The sequence below is a fragment of the Oncorhynchus gorbuscha genome, linkage group LG07, assembly GCF_021184085.1.
Source record: "Oncorhynchus gorbuscha isolate QuinsamMale2020 ecotype Even-year linkage group LG07, OgorEven_v1.0, whole genome shotgun sequence".
Taxonomy (NCBI): Eukaryota; Metazoa; Chordata; class Actinopteri; order Salmoniformes; family Salmonidae; genus Oncorhynchus; species Oncorhynchus gorbuscha.
The window spans coordinates 62037171-62049409 of NC_060179.1; the positions used below are offsets into that span (position 1 = coordinate 62037171).

Here is a 12239-nt window from a genome sequence, read left to right on the forward strand (position 1 = left end):
TTGAGAACCATACCAGGCCAAACACAGAAATAGAAAATCATAGAAAAACTAACATAGACAACCCACCCAACTCATGCCCTGACCATACTAAAAGTAAGACAAAACAAAGGAACTAAGGTCAGAACGTGACAGTAGTAACCAAAAAAGTGTTGAACAAACTAAAATATATTTTATATTTGAAATTCTTCAAATAGCCACCCCTTGCCTTGATGACAGCTTTGCACACTCTTGGCATTCTCTCAACTAGATTCACCTGGAATGCTTTTCCAACAGTCTTGAAGGAGTTCCCACATATGGTGAGTACTTGTTGGCTACTTTTCCTTCACTCTGCGGTCCAACTCATCCCAAACCATCTCAATTGGGCTGAGGTCAGGTGATTGCGGAGGCCAGGTCATCTGATGCAGCACTCTCATCATTCTCCGTCTTGGTCAAATAGCCCTTACACAGCCTGGAGGTGTATTGGGTCATTGTCCTGTTGAAAAACAAATGATAGTCCCACTAAGCCCAAACCAGTTGGGATGGCGTTTCACTGCAGAATGCTTGGTAGCCATGGTGGTTATGTGTGCCTTGAATTCTAAACACCAGCAAAGCACACCAGCAAATCACACCCACACCATAACACCTCCTCCTCCATGCTTTACGGTGGGAAATACACATGTAGAGATCATCCGTTCACCCACACCGTGTCTCACAAAGACACGGCGGTTGGAACCAAAAATCTCCAATTTGGACTCCAGACCAAAGGACAGATTTCCACTGGTCTAATGTCCATTACTCATGTTTCTTGGCCTAAGCAAGTCTCTTATTATTATTGGTGTCCTTTAGTAGTGGTTTCTTTGCAGCAATTTGACCACGAAGGCCTTATTCAGTCCGTCTCCTCTGAACAGTCGATGTTGAGATGTGTCTGCTACTTGAACTCTGTGACGCATTTATTTGGGCTGTAATTTCGGAGGCTGGTAACTCTGATGAACTTATCCTCTGCAGCAGAGGTGACTCTGGGTCTTCCATTCCTGTGGCGGTCCTCATGTGAGCCAGTTTTATCATAGCGCTTGATGGTTTTTGCGACTGCACTTGAAGAAACTTTAAAAGTTCTTGAAATGTTCCGTATTGACTTGACCTTCATGTCTTAAAGTAATGATGGACTGTCGATTTCTCTGCTTATTTGAGCTGTTCTTGCCATAATATGGACTTGATCTTTTACCAAATAGGGCTATCTTCTGTATACCACCCCTATCTTGTCACAACACAACTGATTGGTTCAAAGGTATTAAGAAGGAAAGAGATTCCACAACTTAACCTTTAAGAAGGCACACCTGTTAATGGCAATGCATTCCAGGTGACTACCGCATGAAGCTGGTTGAGAGAATGCCAAAGCGTGCAAAGCTGTCATCAAGGAAAAGGGTGGCTATTTGAAGAATCTCACATGTAGCAATTGTCTAACACACATTTAGGTTACTACATGATTCCATATGTGTTATTTCGTAGTTTTGATGTCATCACTATTATTCTATAATGTAGAAAATAGTAAATATAAAGAAAAACCCTAGAATGAGTAGGTGTTCTGAAACTTTTGACCGGTAGTGTATATGGATGTTGCATTTGACTTTATGGGTTGGTTATGTAGGCTTCTTCTAACCCATCGCTTTCCACTACATATAATAAATAATACATTAATATATATAATTTATAAGTCCAAAAATTGATGTAGCAACTGCAGATTGCCCCTTTAAGTCTATCAATAGTGTGCGAGTTTGAGCATGTGTCCATTAGGCCTATGGATTCTTTTTGCTTTTATCAGCATGAATTAGATTGAGCAATAAAAGCCCCACTTTCATCCCATAGGCTGGGATCCACACTATGCAGCTGTTGCAAGAGCGCGTTTTTTACTGGCTGTCCACTGGTTTCAACAACAATGATTGATAGGCATCTTACATTTCTTGAATTCAACCATTCTTGGGTTCAAATACACATTTAGATTTGTGAACAGCCTTCCACAAAAACCACTGTAAGGCGCAAATAGCTAAATGAGAGAGCAGCACTCTGATTCACACCAATGCGCTATGTAGATATCAATAATACGTGATATCCGTATCCCAGTAGATTACACCACTGCTGTCATCCTTAACTCCAAGTGTTTATTCAAGTTGAATAATCTTTGGATGCCGACAGCAGTAGCACCATCGGAAGACATAGCTAGTACTGTAGACTACAAAAGCCTATTCGTGCTATTTTCCTGCGATCCATCAAACACATTTGATGTGTCATCATATTGGTCTCTGACTTGTGGTCCGACTCTCTCAGGTGAAACAAATTTAAATGTGCGCCTTTTTTTAAATGCAGATTTGAATGTAATTGAGAAAACAAAGAAGTGTCAAAGATTTCTTTTCGCAAACATCCTTTCTGAATTTAAAAGTAATCCTCGAAGTAATCATCTAGTTTTTTTTTAATATCTGTAATCTGATTGCAATATTTTTGCTGGTAACGTTACGGATTACATTTACAAATAGTTTATAATCCCTTACATGTAACGGATTACTCCCCAACCGTGATTGCATAATACATTTGACATCATGAACAAATTAGCGAATGGATGTCAACATTCTACAGAGCTGTGCAGGCTGTTGCTGGCCATAAAACACGTGACAAACATTAATTTGATTATTAATACATAAAACATACAAAAACAAAACTACGAAGTGATGCACCTATATGTATTTCTTTACTGAGAAGAAACAGTGGGCTATAAAACGCATATCAATGCACCGTGGATGGAATGCGCAAAAAAAAAATGTACTGTCAAAATAAATGCATTATTGTCTTTTGAGCCATTAACAGTTAATATGCATTTGTCAAAGTTTTTACTTTAAATTGGCATTTTTTACTGTAGTTGTTGTGATATTGATATCCGTCATGCAAAACACTATAATTCCAGAAATGTTTAATCCCCTGCTAAGATTGTTTTTCGTTTTGTTTGATACAATTGACATCCACTTACGTGTAGGCTACATATAGCAAAAGCTATTCAGTTTGGTGAAGGAAACTGCCCCATATTCATTTTTTAAATACGTTTTACATATTTGCCACATTTTTTTATTGTCCATAAGGGGAAATATTAAAGTTTCCTGTACCAGATCCATACATGAGCTACATGATTACGGTAGCCTACATGACGTGATCCACAGCAACCTGTTCCATGCAGGCCCCTGCAGCAGCTGGCCCTGGCCTCTCCAGCTGTGACATACGTGGGGTTTTAGAAGATAAGAATGGCAACACGTACAGATGTAGGATCTTATTTTGAACCAGTTTGCTACAGCAGGAAACATTAGCCCGCATCAAACAGGAAATATGAATTATTATGTGGATTATAATTCATGGACATTTTTTTAGAGGTTGATACATTTTTCGTAAAGGAAAATCAAGTCTGAAATTCAAAAATTCAGAAGCTTTTTTAAACCTCAAATGCACTACAAGTTTGGCATTCCTGCATTACAGGAAAATTATCCGGCAACAGGGTGATCTAGTAAAGATCCTACATCTGTAGTGTTATCTTTAAGCACATACAGTAGGCCCACACACGATCTCAGAAGGTCTATGAGTGAAAGGCGAATATATGCGTTTTACATTTATTTCATGAAAGCATCCCAATAAAATGTATAAATATGTCTCTCCACTGTGGCTATTCTGTTCCCAAGCAGAGTATTCCTCATCATCACATAGGCAGGTGTAGAAGGCAGCTGACACATACATAACACATTCACAAAGACAGTTACATAACATTTCCTTTCCTCAGTATCACGATACCAGCCACTTTCATTCTAGAAATCATTATATTCGTTGAGAACCTACGAAGCGAATGGTGGTCTTCATTCTGTTTTTTCCCCCATCTGTTAATATCAAGTCACCACTCCTCTGTTAGCAACTCAAACAATTATAAAACGGTCACTTTTCTATCTTCTTAATTGTGCACCATTTTTAGAAAGTAGAAATTGGTGCAAAGTATCATCTATTTTCATAAGAACAGATCAATTGTCATACTTAGGTTATTGTCAAATAGCAAGCAGCAGTAAGTCTTCGCCATCGTTATATTGTGTACGATATATTATTGCATTATAACAGATCATATCTGTTTCGTCGTAAGATATCAAAGTCCCTATTTTCAAAAAAGGTAGAATACATTTTTAGAGAAGTGTTTCTTGGCTATATTTAGCTCTAATAGATAGAGCGGCAACGCATAGCAATGAACTTGGTTACTCCTATATGTCTATGTCAAACGCATAAGGATGTGCTGTGTTACCATACATAGCCTAAAGCGATAAGGCAAGACAACACCCTAAATTCACAGAACTGATGCTCCATCTCACGCCATCATTTTACTCAATTATCTCATCATAGCCAATAGAAAACGAGGAGAGGTGGGGTTTGGTGACATGTATGTCTTGGGCCATAAAATAGGTTTCGGGATCCGTCTAACTCCAGACCCTTCTGAAGCTTCATTCATCCTCTGAATATATTGTGTGGTACAGCAGAACCTCTTGCCAAAATGAGCCTGTCAGCGAAGGAAAAAGTCATCGTCAAGGACTTCTTTGCGAAAGTCTCCAGCAGGTCGGACGAGATCGGCGCCGAGGCTCTCGCCAGGTAAAGATGGAGATACTTTATCATCAGTTAGGCTACAACGGGGTGGAGTCTATCTAAACTCGTTCGATTTATGGAAATTGTATTAGACATTATTGTATTAAACAATTCTAATATAATAGGATCTAACAGGCATATATGAATGTTAAAAAAAATACAAACCAGTTCCAGTTGACTGCATGACTGATACTTGTCAGATACAGTGTTATTGGTACTGAGTATTGATATGCTCGACATAACAATTACCACTTACCCTAAGCAATCATTTCTATCCTTCCTCCATGCAGGTTGATCGTGGTGTACCCCCAGACCAAGTCTTACTTCGCCCACTGGAAGGACCTGAGCCCCAACGGCGCTCCGGTTAGGAAGCACGGCATCACCGTCATGGGTGGCGTTTACGAGGCGGTGAGCAAGATCGATGACCTGGCCGGTGGTCTTCTGAACCTGAGCGAGCTGCACGCCTTCGTTCTTAGAGTTGACCCCGTCAACTTCAAGGTACTTTTCACGAACTATAGCCAATGTAACCATATGCTCTATAGGCGTATGGGCCATGTATTAGCCTACCTATAAGGTTTGCAGAAGGTGTCATTGCACTATTCTCAGCATCAAACGGACTCTTTGCTCTGTTTGTCCCTCGTCAGATTCTGTCCCACTGCATCATGGTGGTCTTGTCCATGCTGTTCGCCGAGGAATTCACCCCTCAGATCCATGTTGCGGTGGACAAGTTCCTCGCCCTGGTGGCCCTGGCTCTGGCCGAGAAGTACCGCTAAAGGACCAATCAGCACTCACAGCCGATGTGGTCCTCAGTGTGGAAATAAAAGGTCTTCTTTACTGAGAAATACAGTAAAGTTTCAATGGTCTTTCTTTGTACTTTTGTAATTAAAAAAATGGGGAAAGGACGTTTGTGAGTTAGCTATAAAAAGAGGATGTCATAGTCGACAATAAGAGACTAAAAAAATGGAGTCACAAACTATAAAGCAAATACTTTCTACTAATTTCATTTTTTTTAAATAGCAAAAAATGTTATGAATGACACTATTAAATTCCAATACTACTTATCCCAATAAATTGAAATGTTCGCAAAATGACTTATAATCAATATTAATAGCTATGCTATACTAATAACAAACATTCGATTGGTAGTGCATGCTGGGTGCTTTTCGAATGCTCAAAGCGCTTTACATAATAATTTAGAGGGGGCATTTATACCCCATTCACTAGGACTGTAGTAGATCAACGTGACTTGTAAAACTATTCTGTTGTAGACATCTTTTGTGCTAGGCCTACATGAATAGGCCAACAGCCGCAACCTCCCAGTTTCTCAAATATAGGCCTACTAAGAAGATGTCAGGAAATATATCTGCGAAAGAAGTGTGAAATTCCAAGCAAACAACACGAATTAAAGCTCATGTGAAATTGTAATGGAGTCACTTCAACAATTTAAGAAACTAACAAATACACTGAGATAAATTAATTAAATGTAATGAAAATTACCACGATAAAGAGTATTTCTGAATTATTAAAATAGATTTAGCATAGACTTCTGTATTTCATGAGTGGAAACCTTCAGATTTACATATATATATATTTTATTAATAATGATTCAAATAACAAAAAACGTATTTAGATAAAAAATAATAGATAACAAACATTTCATTTTTTATACATGTCATTTTTTAGATTTATCACATTGGTTGCCTTACAATAGAAGAATGAAATAAAAGCCTGTCTGTTTTTGATGTAGGCTATTCTTATAAACATTTTGATGGGTAACTGTACATTTACTGTACTTACTGTATTTACTGTAGCCTACTTACTGTACTTAGGCTACTGTATAGGTCATACTGAGCCAGAACATCAACCATATAGCCGTTTTGAACTAAACACAAGGGGTTGCTATATTGTATTAAACCATTTACTATATGTATTTAAATATGTATTTTGTATTATTATGTATGATTATTTATAATCATATACTGCTACCCAAGACTTCTGGTAATTCCTTCTATCGGTTTGGTTGCCAGAAACGTGACCCAGTCATTCAGTCTTTTTGTTCTGTATCTATGGAGGCGACCCAGTCGTTCGTTCTAAATATTCTATTGCCATACTGGCTGGCAACGTTCTTGTACCCTAGCTGCTGGCCGATGTTCTGACCGTGGTAGTCGCTGGGAGGATGTGCAACAACTTCCCATCCTCCCAGAGCATCTTTCCAGAAGTTATTGTCCTTGGTCATGTCCGCTCTGGGCAGGTGGTACCACTACAAGCCCCTTCCCTCCATTCTCTCGACTAGGATTGGCTGGAGAGATGTCTCTGTCCAGTCGCAACAGCATAAAAAAACGACACATTTTGTTGGTTTCTTTTTACTTTGTTAATGTTGTTTGATGAGAAGGCTTGATGAGCTAAGAAAAGTCAAAGTGAGAATATGCCAAAATTGTTTTATGATGAATAGCTTTAGGTCTACCAGTAAATTAAACTATATGATAGTGAACTCTATTCAAAAGTGTGCCTCTTGGTAGACCTACTTCGAAGCAAACAAAAATAGAGAAATAACGAAAATATCGCAATATTTTTCATTACGCAAATCATATACGCAATCAAACATGTAAGTAAGCATATTTATATGCTTTATTTGGGTGTACATTGGTGGTGATGAATGCTAAGTAAGCCCAATAATGTAGTAGGTCTATAATGCGTCATTAAAAGAGAGGTCAATTTCAGCAGCTGAAACAGCGCCACCCAGGTGAAGTTTGACGTGCGGTGCTGCTATTAAAGCACCAACACAGCGGGCAGCGCCATATGGTCTGATCTGCACAATGCTATTAGCGCTGGTTTTGTGTTGTTGCCAGAGACCAATACATCCAGAAATACAAAATGAAACAACAAATTGACCAAATTGACCAGTTGCCCGACGGGGGGGGGGGCGTTTTTGCAGCAGGGTAAGTCAGCTTGCAGTTACAATCATCTTTAGAGGGCATCCACATCTTTATCGTTTAATTTAAAGGGAAAGCACGAAAGCAAACTGGAATCAGAGAGTACAATAAGAGTTATATTAGTACAATATGACATCTCCTATCTGCTGACATTTACAAACCAGATTCATAGTCTTTCAAATTAAACAGAAATTCCAGTCTAAATTCAAGTTTCTTAGAAAAAAAGCTTTATAATATGACAAAAAGTAGGAAGTAAGTGACTTGCTTAGGACATGTAGAGTAGGATGTCACTTCATGATGACTCGTGTCTTCTCATCTCCAAGCACAAGTCTGGAAAAGAAAAGTGGGTATTTTACTCAAAATCACAACATAAACTAGACACGGATAAAGATATCACAATAGCAACATAAGGTATTTTGGGGGGCGGCCAGGATGCCAAGACAACGACCAAGATCGACGACCACCACATACTCACATATTTTTGCTTAATATGATTAGTCTGCCTAATATGAATAGCTTGCCTAATTGCTTACACATAACTTAAAACCATCTAATGTACAAAAGTGTTTAATCCATAAATCCCGTTGACACAGATGTCAGGACAGAATTCTGGGCCTCAGGAACTGACAATCCAACCTTGAACTTGCTAAAATGCTGAACACCACTCTCTGTTCCGGACAACATGACCAAGTAGCAGAAGTCTAACTGTTGTTAGACAGTTCAACTTATAGTTGTATCAGTGTCATATCTACAATGTCTTCAGAAAGTATTCATACCCCTTGACTTAGTCCACATTTTGTTGTGTTACATCCTGCCTGACTTTAAAATGGATGACTTTTATATTGTTTCTCTCACCCATCTACACACAATACCCCACAATGGCATAGTGAAAACATGTTTTTAGAAATTTTAGCAAATCTATTGAAATCTAAATGCAGAAATAACTAATTTACACAAGTATTCACACCCAAGAGTCAATACTTTGTAGAAGCACCTTTGGCAGTGATTTCAGCTGTGAGTCTTTCTTTGTAAGTCTATAAGAGGTTTGCACACCTGGATTGTACAATATTTGCACATAGTTAGTTAAGCTCTGTCAAGTTGGTTGTTGATCAGTGCTAGACAGCCATTTTCATGTCTTGCCACATATTTTCAAGCCAATTTAAGTCAAAACTGTAACCAGGCCACTCAAGAACATCCAATGTCATCTTGATAAGCAACTCCAGTGTATGTTTGGCCTTGTGTTACAATTCTTCAATCTCTGTCAAGTTGGTTGTTGATCATTGCTAGACAGCAGACTTAACCAGGTTTTCCTCTAGGATTTTGCCTGTGCTTAGCTCTATCCCGTTTCTTTCAAAAAACAAAAAAAACTCCCTAGTCCTTGCCAATGACAAGCATACCCATAATGTGATGCAGCCACCACCATGCTTGAAAATATGAAGAGTGGTACTCAGTGATGTGTTGTGTTGGATTTGCACCAAACATAACACTTTGTATTCAGGATGTAAAGTTAATTTATTTGGCAAAGTATTGGCAGTTTTACAATCATGTCTGATTGCAAACAAGATGCACATTTTGGATTTTTAAAAATTCTGTACAGGCTTCCTTCTTTTCACTCTGTCATTTTGGTTTGTATTGTGGAGTAACTACAATGTTGTTGAACCATCCGCAGTCTTCTACTATCACAGCCATTACATTCTGAAACTGTTTTAAAGTCACCATTGGTCTCATGGTGAAATCCCTGAGTGGTTTCCTTCCTCTCCAGCAAATTAGTTAGAAAGGACGCATGTATCTTTGTTACTCAGGTACTAACAGATGCCCTTTGCAGGCATTAGAAAACATCCCTGGTGTTTGTGGTTGAATCTGTGTTTGAAATTCACTGCTCGATTGAGGGACCTTACAGGTAATTGTACTGTATGTGTGGGGTACAGAGATGAGGTAGTCATAAAAACATTGTGTTAAACACTATATTTGCACAAAGAGTGAGTCCATGCAACTTATTATGTGACTTGTAAAGCAAATGTGTACTCCTAAACTTATTTAGGCTTGCCATAAAAAAAGTTTGGCACGAGACGTTTCAGTTTTTCATGTTTAATTCATTTGGAAAAATGTGTAAAAACATAATTCCACTTTGACATTATGGGGTATTGTGTGTAGGCCAGTAGTGTAAAATATCAAGTTAATCCATTCTAAATTCAGGGTGTTTCATAACAAAATGTGGAAGTCAAGTGGTGTGAATACTTTCGGAAGGCACCGATTTTTTATGAATTCAGAATGATTATAAAGTCTTGAGACTCAGAAGCATATTTTGCCTTTTGGCCATTTGTGTTTTAGCCATGCTCTTTAGCCACCATGCTATTGGCCTTGGTCTTTTAGCCCCTGGTACTAGTAGCCTTTGCAGTTTTACATAACCACCTGTATCCAGAAAGCTCTGTATTCAACTTTTTACCTTTACAAAGTCAACTTGCTACTGCAAAATTTGATCTATAGTACACAGGATATCAAGTGCATTGTAGAAGGATGTATATATTTTCGTAAATGTAAATGTATGGAATTTGAAAAAAGAAAAAAAACACATTGCAGGTTTGAACATATTTTATGTGATGGCCTAACTACTGTGTCTCTCACCTCACTAGTCCTGCTGCCAGTAGACCTCCTGCGATAGGACCAGCCCAGTAAACCCAATGGTAGGTCCAGTAGTTGGCCATTACCGCTGGCCCCAGAGCCCTGGCTGGGTTCAGACAGGTCCCAGACACATCCCCCCTGCACCAGCACACAGACAGGTTAAGTGCTTAAGTACTAAAATCTAGGATAACAGTCAACACCAACTTTAGAGAAATCAGAGATGCTGTTTGGTAAAGGGGATATTATCTGGCACATGATACAAACTTGGCAATATGTCTGAAACTGACTATTGGTGAATTCTGAGCATGTGGGTATTGCAATAGTCTAGAATTCTTAGGGCAGGCTTAAAAAGGTAATATTGGATTCTTAAATATTGTACAATTCAATAAATATTTTCTCTCCACTCACCCTGCTAGAATGTTGATGATGACAGTACAGCCTACCAGGAAAGGCACCATTGGGCTTTTGCTCTTTGCATTGACCGCCCCTAGCAATACTACCATGGTAACCAGGCACGTCATGGCGATCTCTCCAAATATGGCTCCCGCCAGCTGGTCCTCTGATTGGAGGATAGTAAACGCCGCTCCGGTGGCGTTGGCATAGTTCTCCTTTGATGTCATCATCTGAGGGACAGTATACATCAGTCAACTGCTGACCTGCATATTGCAGGAGGTAAGCACAGCAGTACACCACTTCACATTAGTGACAAATGTATTCATAAAAGCTCTAGGCCTATACGAATAATTGACTGATTGAGTTTCTTAACTTTATAAGAATGCCTTTCCCTGATTTTGTCCCCAGGCTCAATGAGAGCCGGCTGGTGGAAGAGATGAAATTTTCCACTATAGAATTAGAAGCTGTTCCCCATTTGTACCACTGAACCTGTTCATTAGAGGTTACCGCAGGTGAACATTAATAACTCAACTGACCTTTGACATGGCAGCTCCCAGCATCCCTCCTAATAACTGGCTGATAAGGTATGGGACAACCATGAACAGTTTCATGCCGCCACACAGGTAGATGGCAATGGTGAAGGGAGGGTTGAAATGGGATCCACTGCATAAAGAGAAGGATCTAGTAAGCTGCATTACAAAAGCCTACACACTGATATAATTATTCAAATCCAATTGTATAAAATTGTTTGCTTTCTATAACAAACTATTTTTCATACATTTATTTTTTCCGATTTTTTAAAATCCAAAATACATTTTATTCCAATTTATATCTTGAGAAAATAAGAAATAGTTATCTGCACAGTAGACCATTAGCTTGCTGCAAGCAAAGCTTTAAGTTGAATGAAAAAGCCAGGTGAGGTAAGATCACACAGTTAAGATCAACCAGAGCAGTACAGGTGAAGCCTACCTGATCTGATCCATGCATGCCACCATGACAGCCACAGCCAGGCCATGGACCAGCGCCGGCTGTACCCTGCCTGCAGACTCAACGTTCTCAATGACCGACACACACCCGATGAAGACAAAGAACATGGTTCCCACCACCTCTGCCAGGCAGGGTTGGATGATGCGCTCGAACGTGTTGGGAGGCCGAACCGGCGGAGGGTTCTTGGTGCCACTCATCAGAGTCGAGTGTCCCTCATCAAGCTCCATTTTCTCAACTCCCATTGTGTCTGTCCGGACCTCAAGAGTAAATCTGACTGTCCGTCTGACTGTCTAGTTGAAGTGTCTGAGATACAAGTGAGCGACTTATGATAGTGTCTTGACAATTTATAATCACTGGCGGTCTATATTGATATTGCCTCATTGTTTAACCCACTGACCATGAACCTTGGCAGGGCAATTTCTAGACATATTTTATTCTGCTCCTTGACCTCATTCTGATAGAGGCAGTTCATACCAGTTCAACAAAGGACTTCTTAGACTGAAGTGTGCCCAACAGCTTTACAAGACAGCATGAGGGGGAGGCAACATCATGTTCATGCCTTGCAAATCGATAAGGGTAAACTTCAGTTGCTAAGTTGGCTAAGTCTACCAGAGGTTAGAAGTGTCTTGATAAAGGTCACTATGTCACAATCTGAAAGTTAAATGGGAGGACATT

At 39.4% G+C, this 12239-nt stretch overlaps 2 protein-coding genes across 3 annotated transcripts; one reads left to right on the forward strand and one right to left on the reverse strand.

Moving 5' to 3' along the window:
* Positions 1-4309: 4309 nt before the first annotated feature.
* Positions 4310-5763, forward strand: LOC124040171 (hemoglobin subunit alpha-2-like). The gene is made up of 3 exons (XM_046357095.1): positions 4310-4635; positions 4920-5127; positions 5274-5763. The coding sequence occupies exons 1-3, from the start codon at positions 4541-4543 to the stop codon at positions 5400-5402; spliced, it is 432 nt and encodes a 143-aa protein (XP_046213051.1). The 5' UTR covers positions 4310-4540; the 3' UTR covers positions 5403-5763.
* Positions 5764-6203: 440 nt separating this feature from the next.
* On the reverse strand, positions 6204-11894 carry aqp8a.2 (aquaporin 8a, tandem duplicate 2). Of its 2 annotated transcripts, XM_046357094.1 has the most exons (6): positions 11547-11894; positions 11114-11240; positions 10593-10807; positions 10188-10322; positions 7828-7892; positions 6204-7651 (listed from the first exon to the last, which is right to left on the reverse strand). In XM_046357094.1, the coding sequence occupies exons 1-5, from the start codon at positions 11804-11806 to the stop codon at positions 7850-7852; spliced, it is 780 nt and encodes a 259-aa protein (XP_046213050.1). In that variant the 5' UTR covers positions 11807-11894; the 3' UTR covers positions 6204-7651; positions 7828-7849. The 2 variants fall into 2 exon arrangements, with proteins under 2 accessions (XP_046213050.1, XP_046213049.1); XM_046357093.1 differs by having other exon boundaries at positions 6204-7892.
* Positions 11895-12239: the final 345 nt, after the last annotated feature.

Coding starts and splice junctions, on each gene's coding strand:
- aqp8a.2 (XM_046357094.1), bottom strand. CDS start 11,806: ATGGGAGTTGAGAAAATGGAGCTTGATGAGGGACACTCGACTCTGATG. Junction 10,323..10,592: donor ATCATCAACATTCTAGCAGG/GTGAGTGGAGAG, acceptor GTGCTGGTGCAG/GGGGGATGTGTCTGGGACCT. Junction 7,893..10,187: donor CTGGCAGCAGGACTAGTGAG/GTGAGAGACACA, acceptor TTTCTTTTCCAG/ACTTGTGCTTGGAGATGAGA.
- LOC124040171 (XM_046357095.1), top strand. CDS start 4,541: ATGAGCCTGTCAGCGAAGGAAAAAGTCATCGTCAAGGACTTCTTTGCG. Junction 4,636..4,919: donor GGCGCCGAGGCTCTCGCCAG/GTAAAGATGGAG, acceptor TCCTCCATGCAG/GTTGATCGTGGTGTACCCCC. Junction 5,128..5,273: donor TTGACCCCGTCAACTTCAAG/GTACTTTTCACG, acceptor GTCCCTCGTCAG/ATTCTGTCCCACTGCATCAT.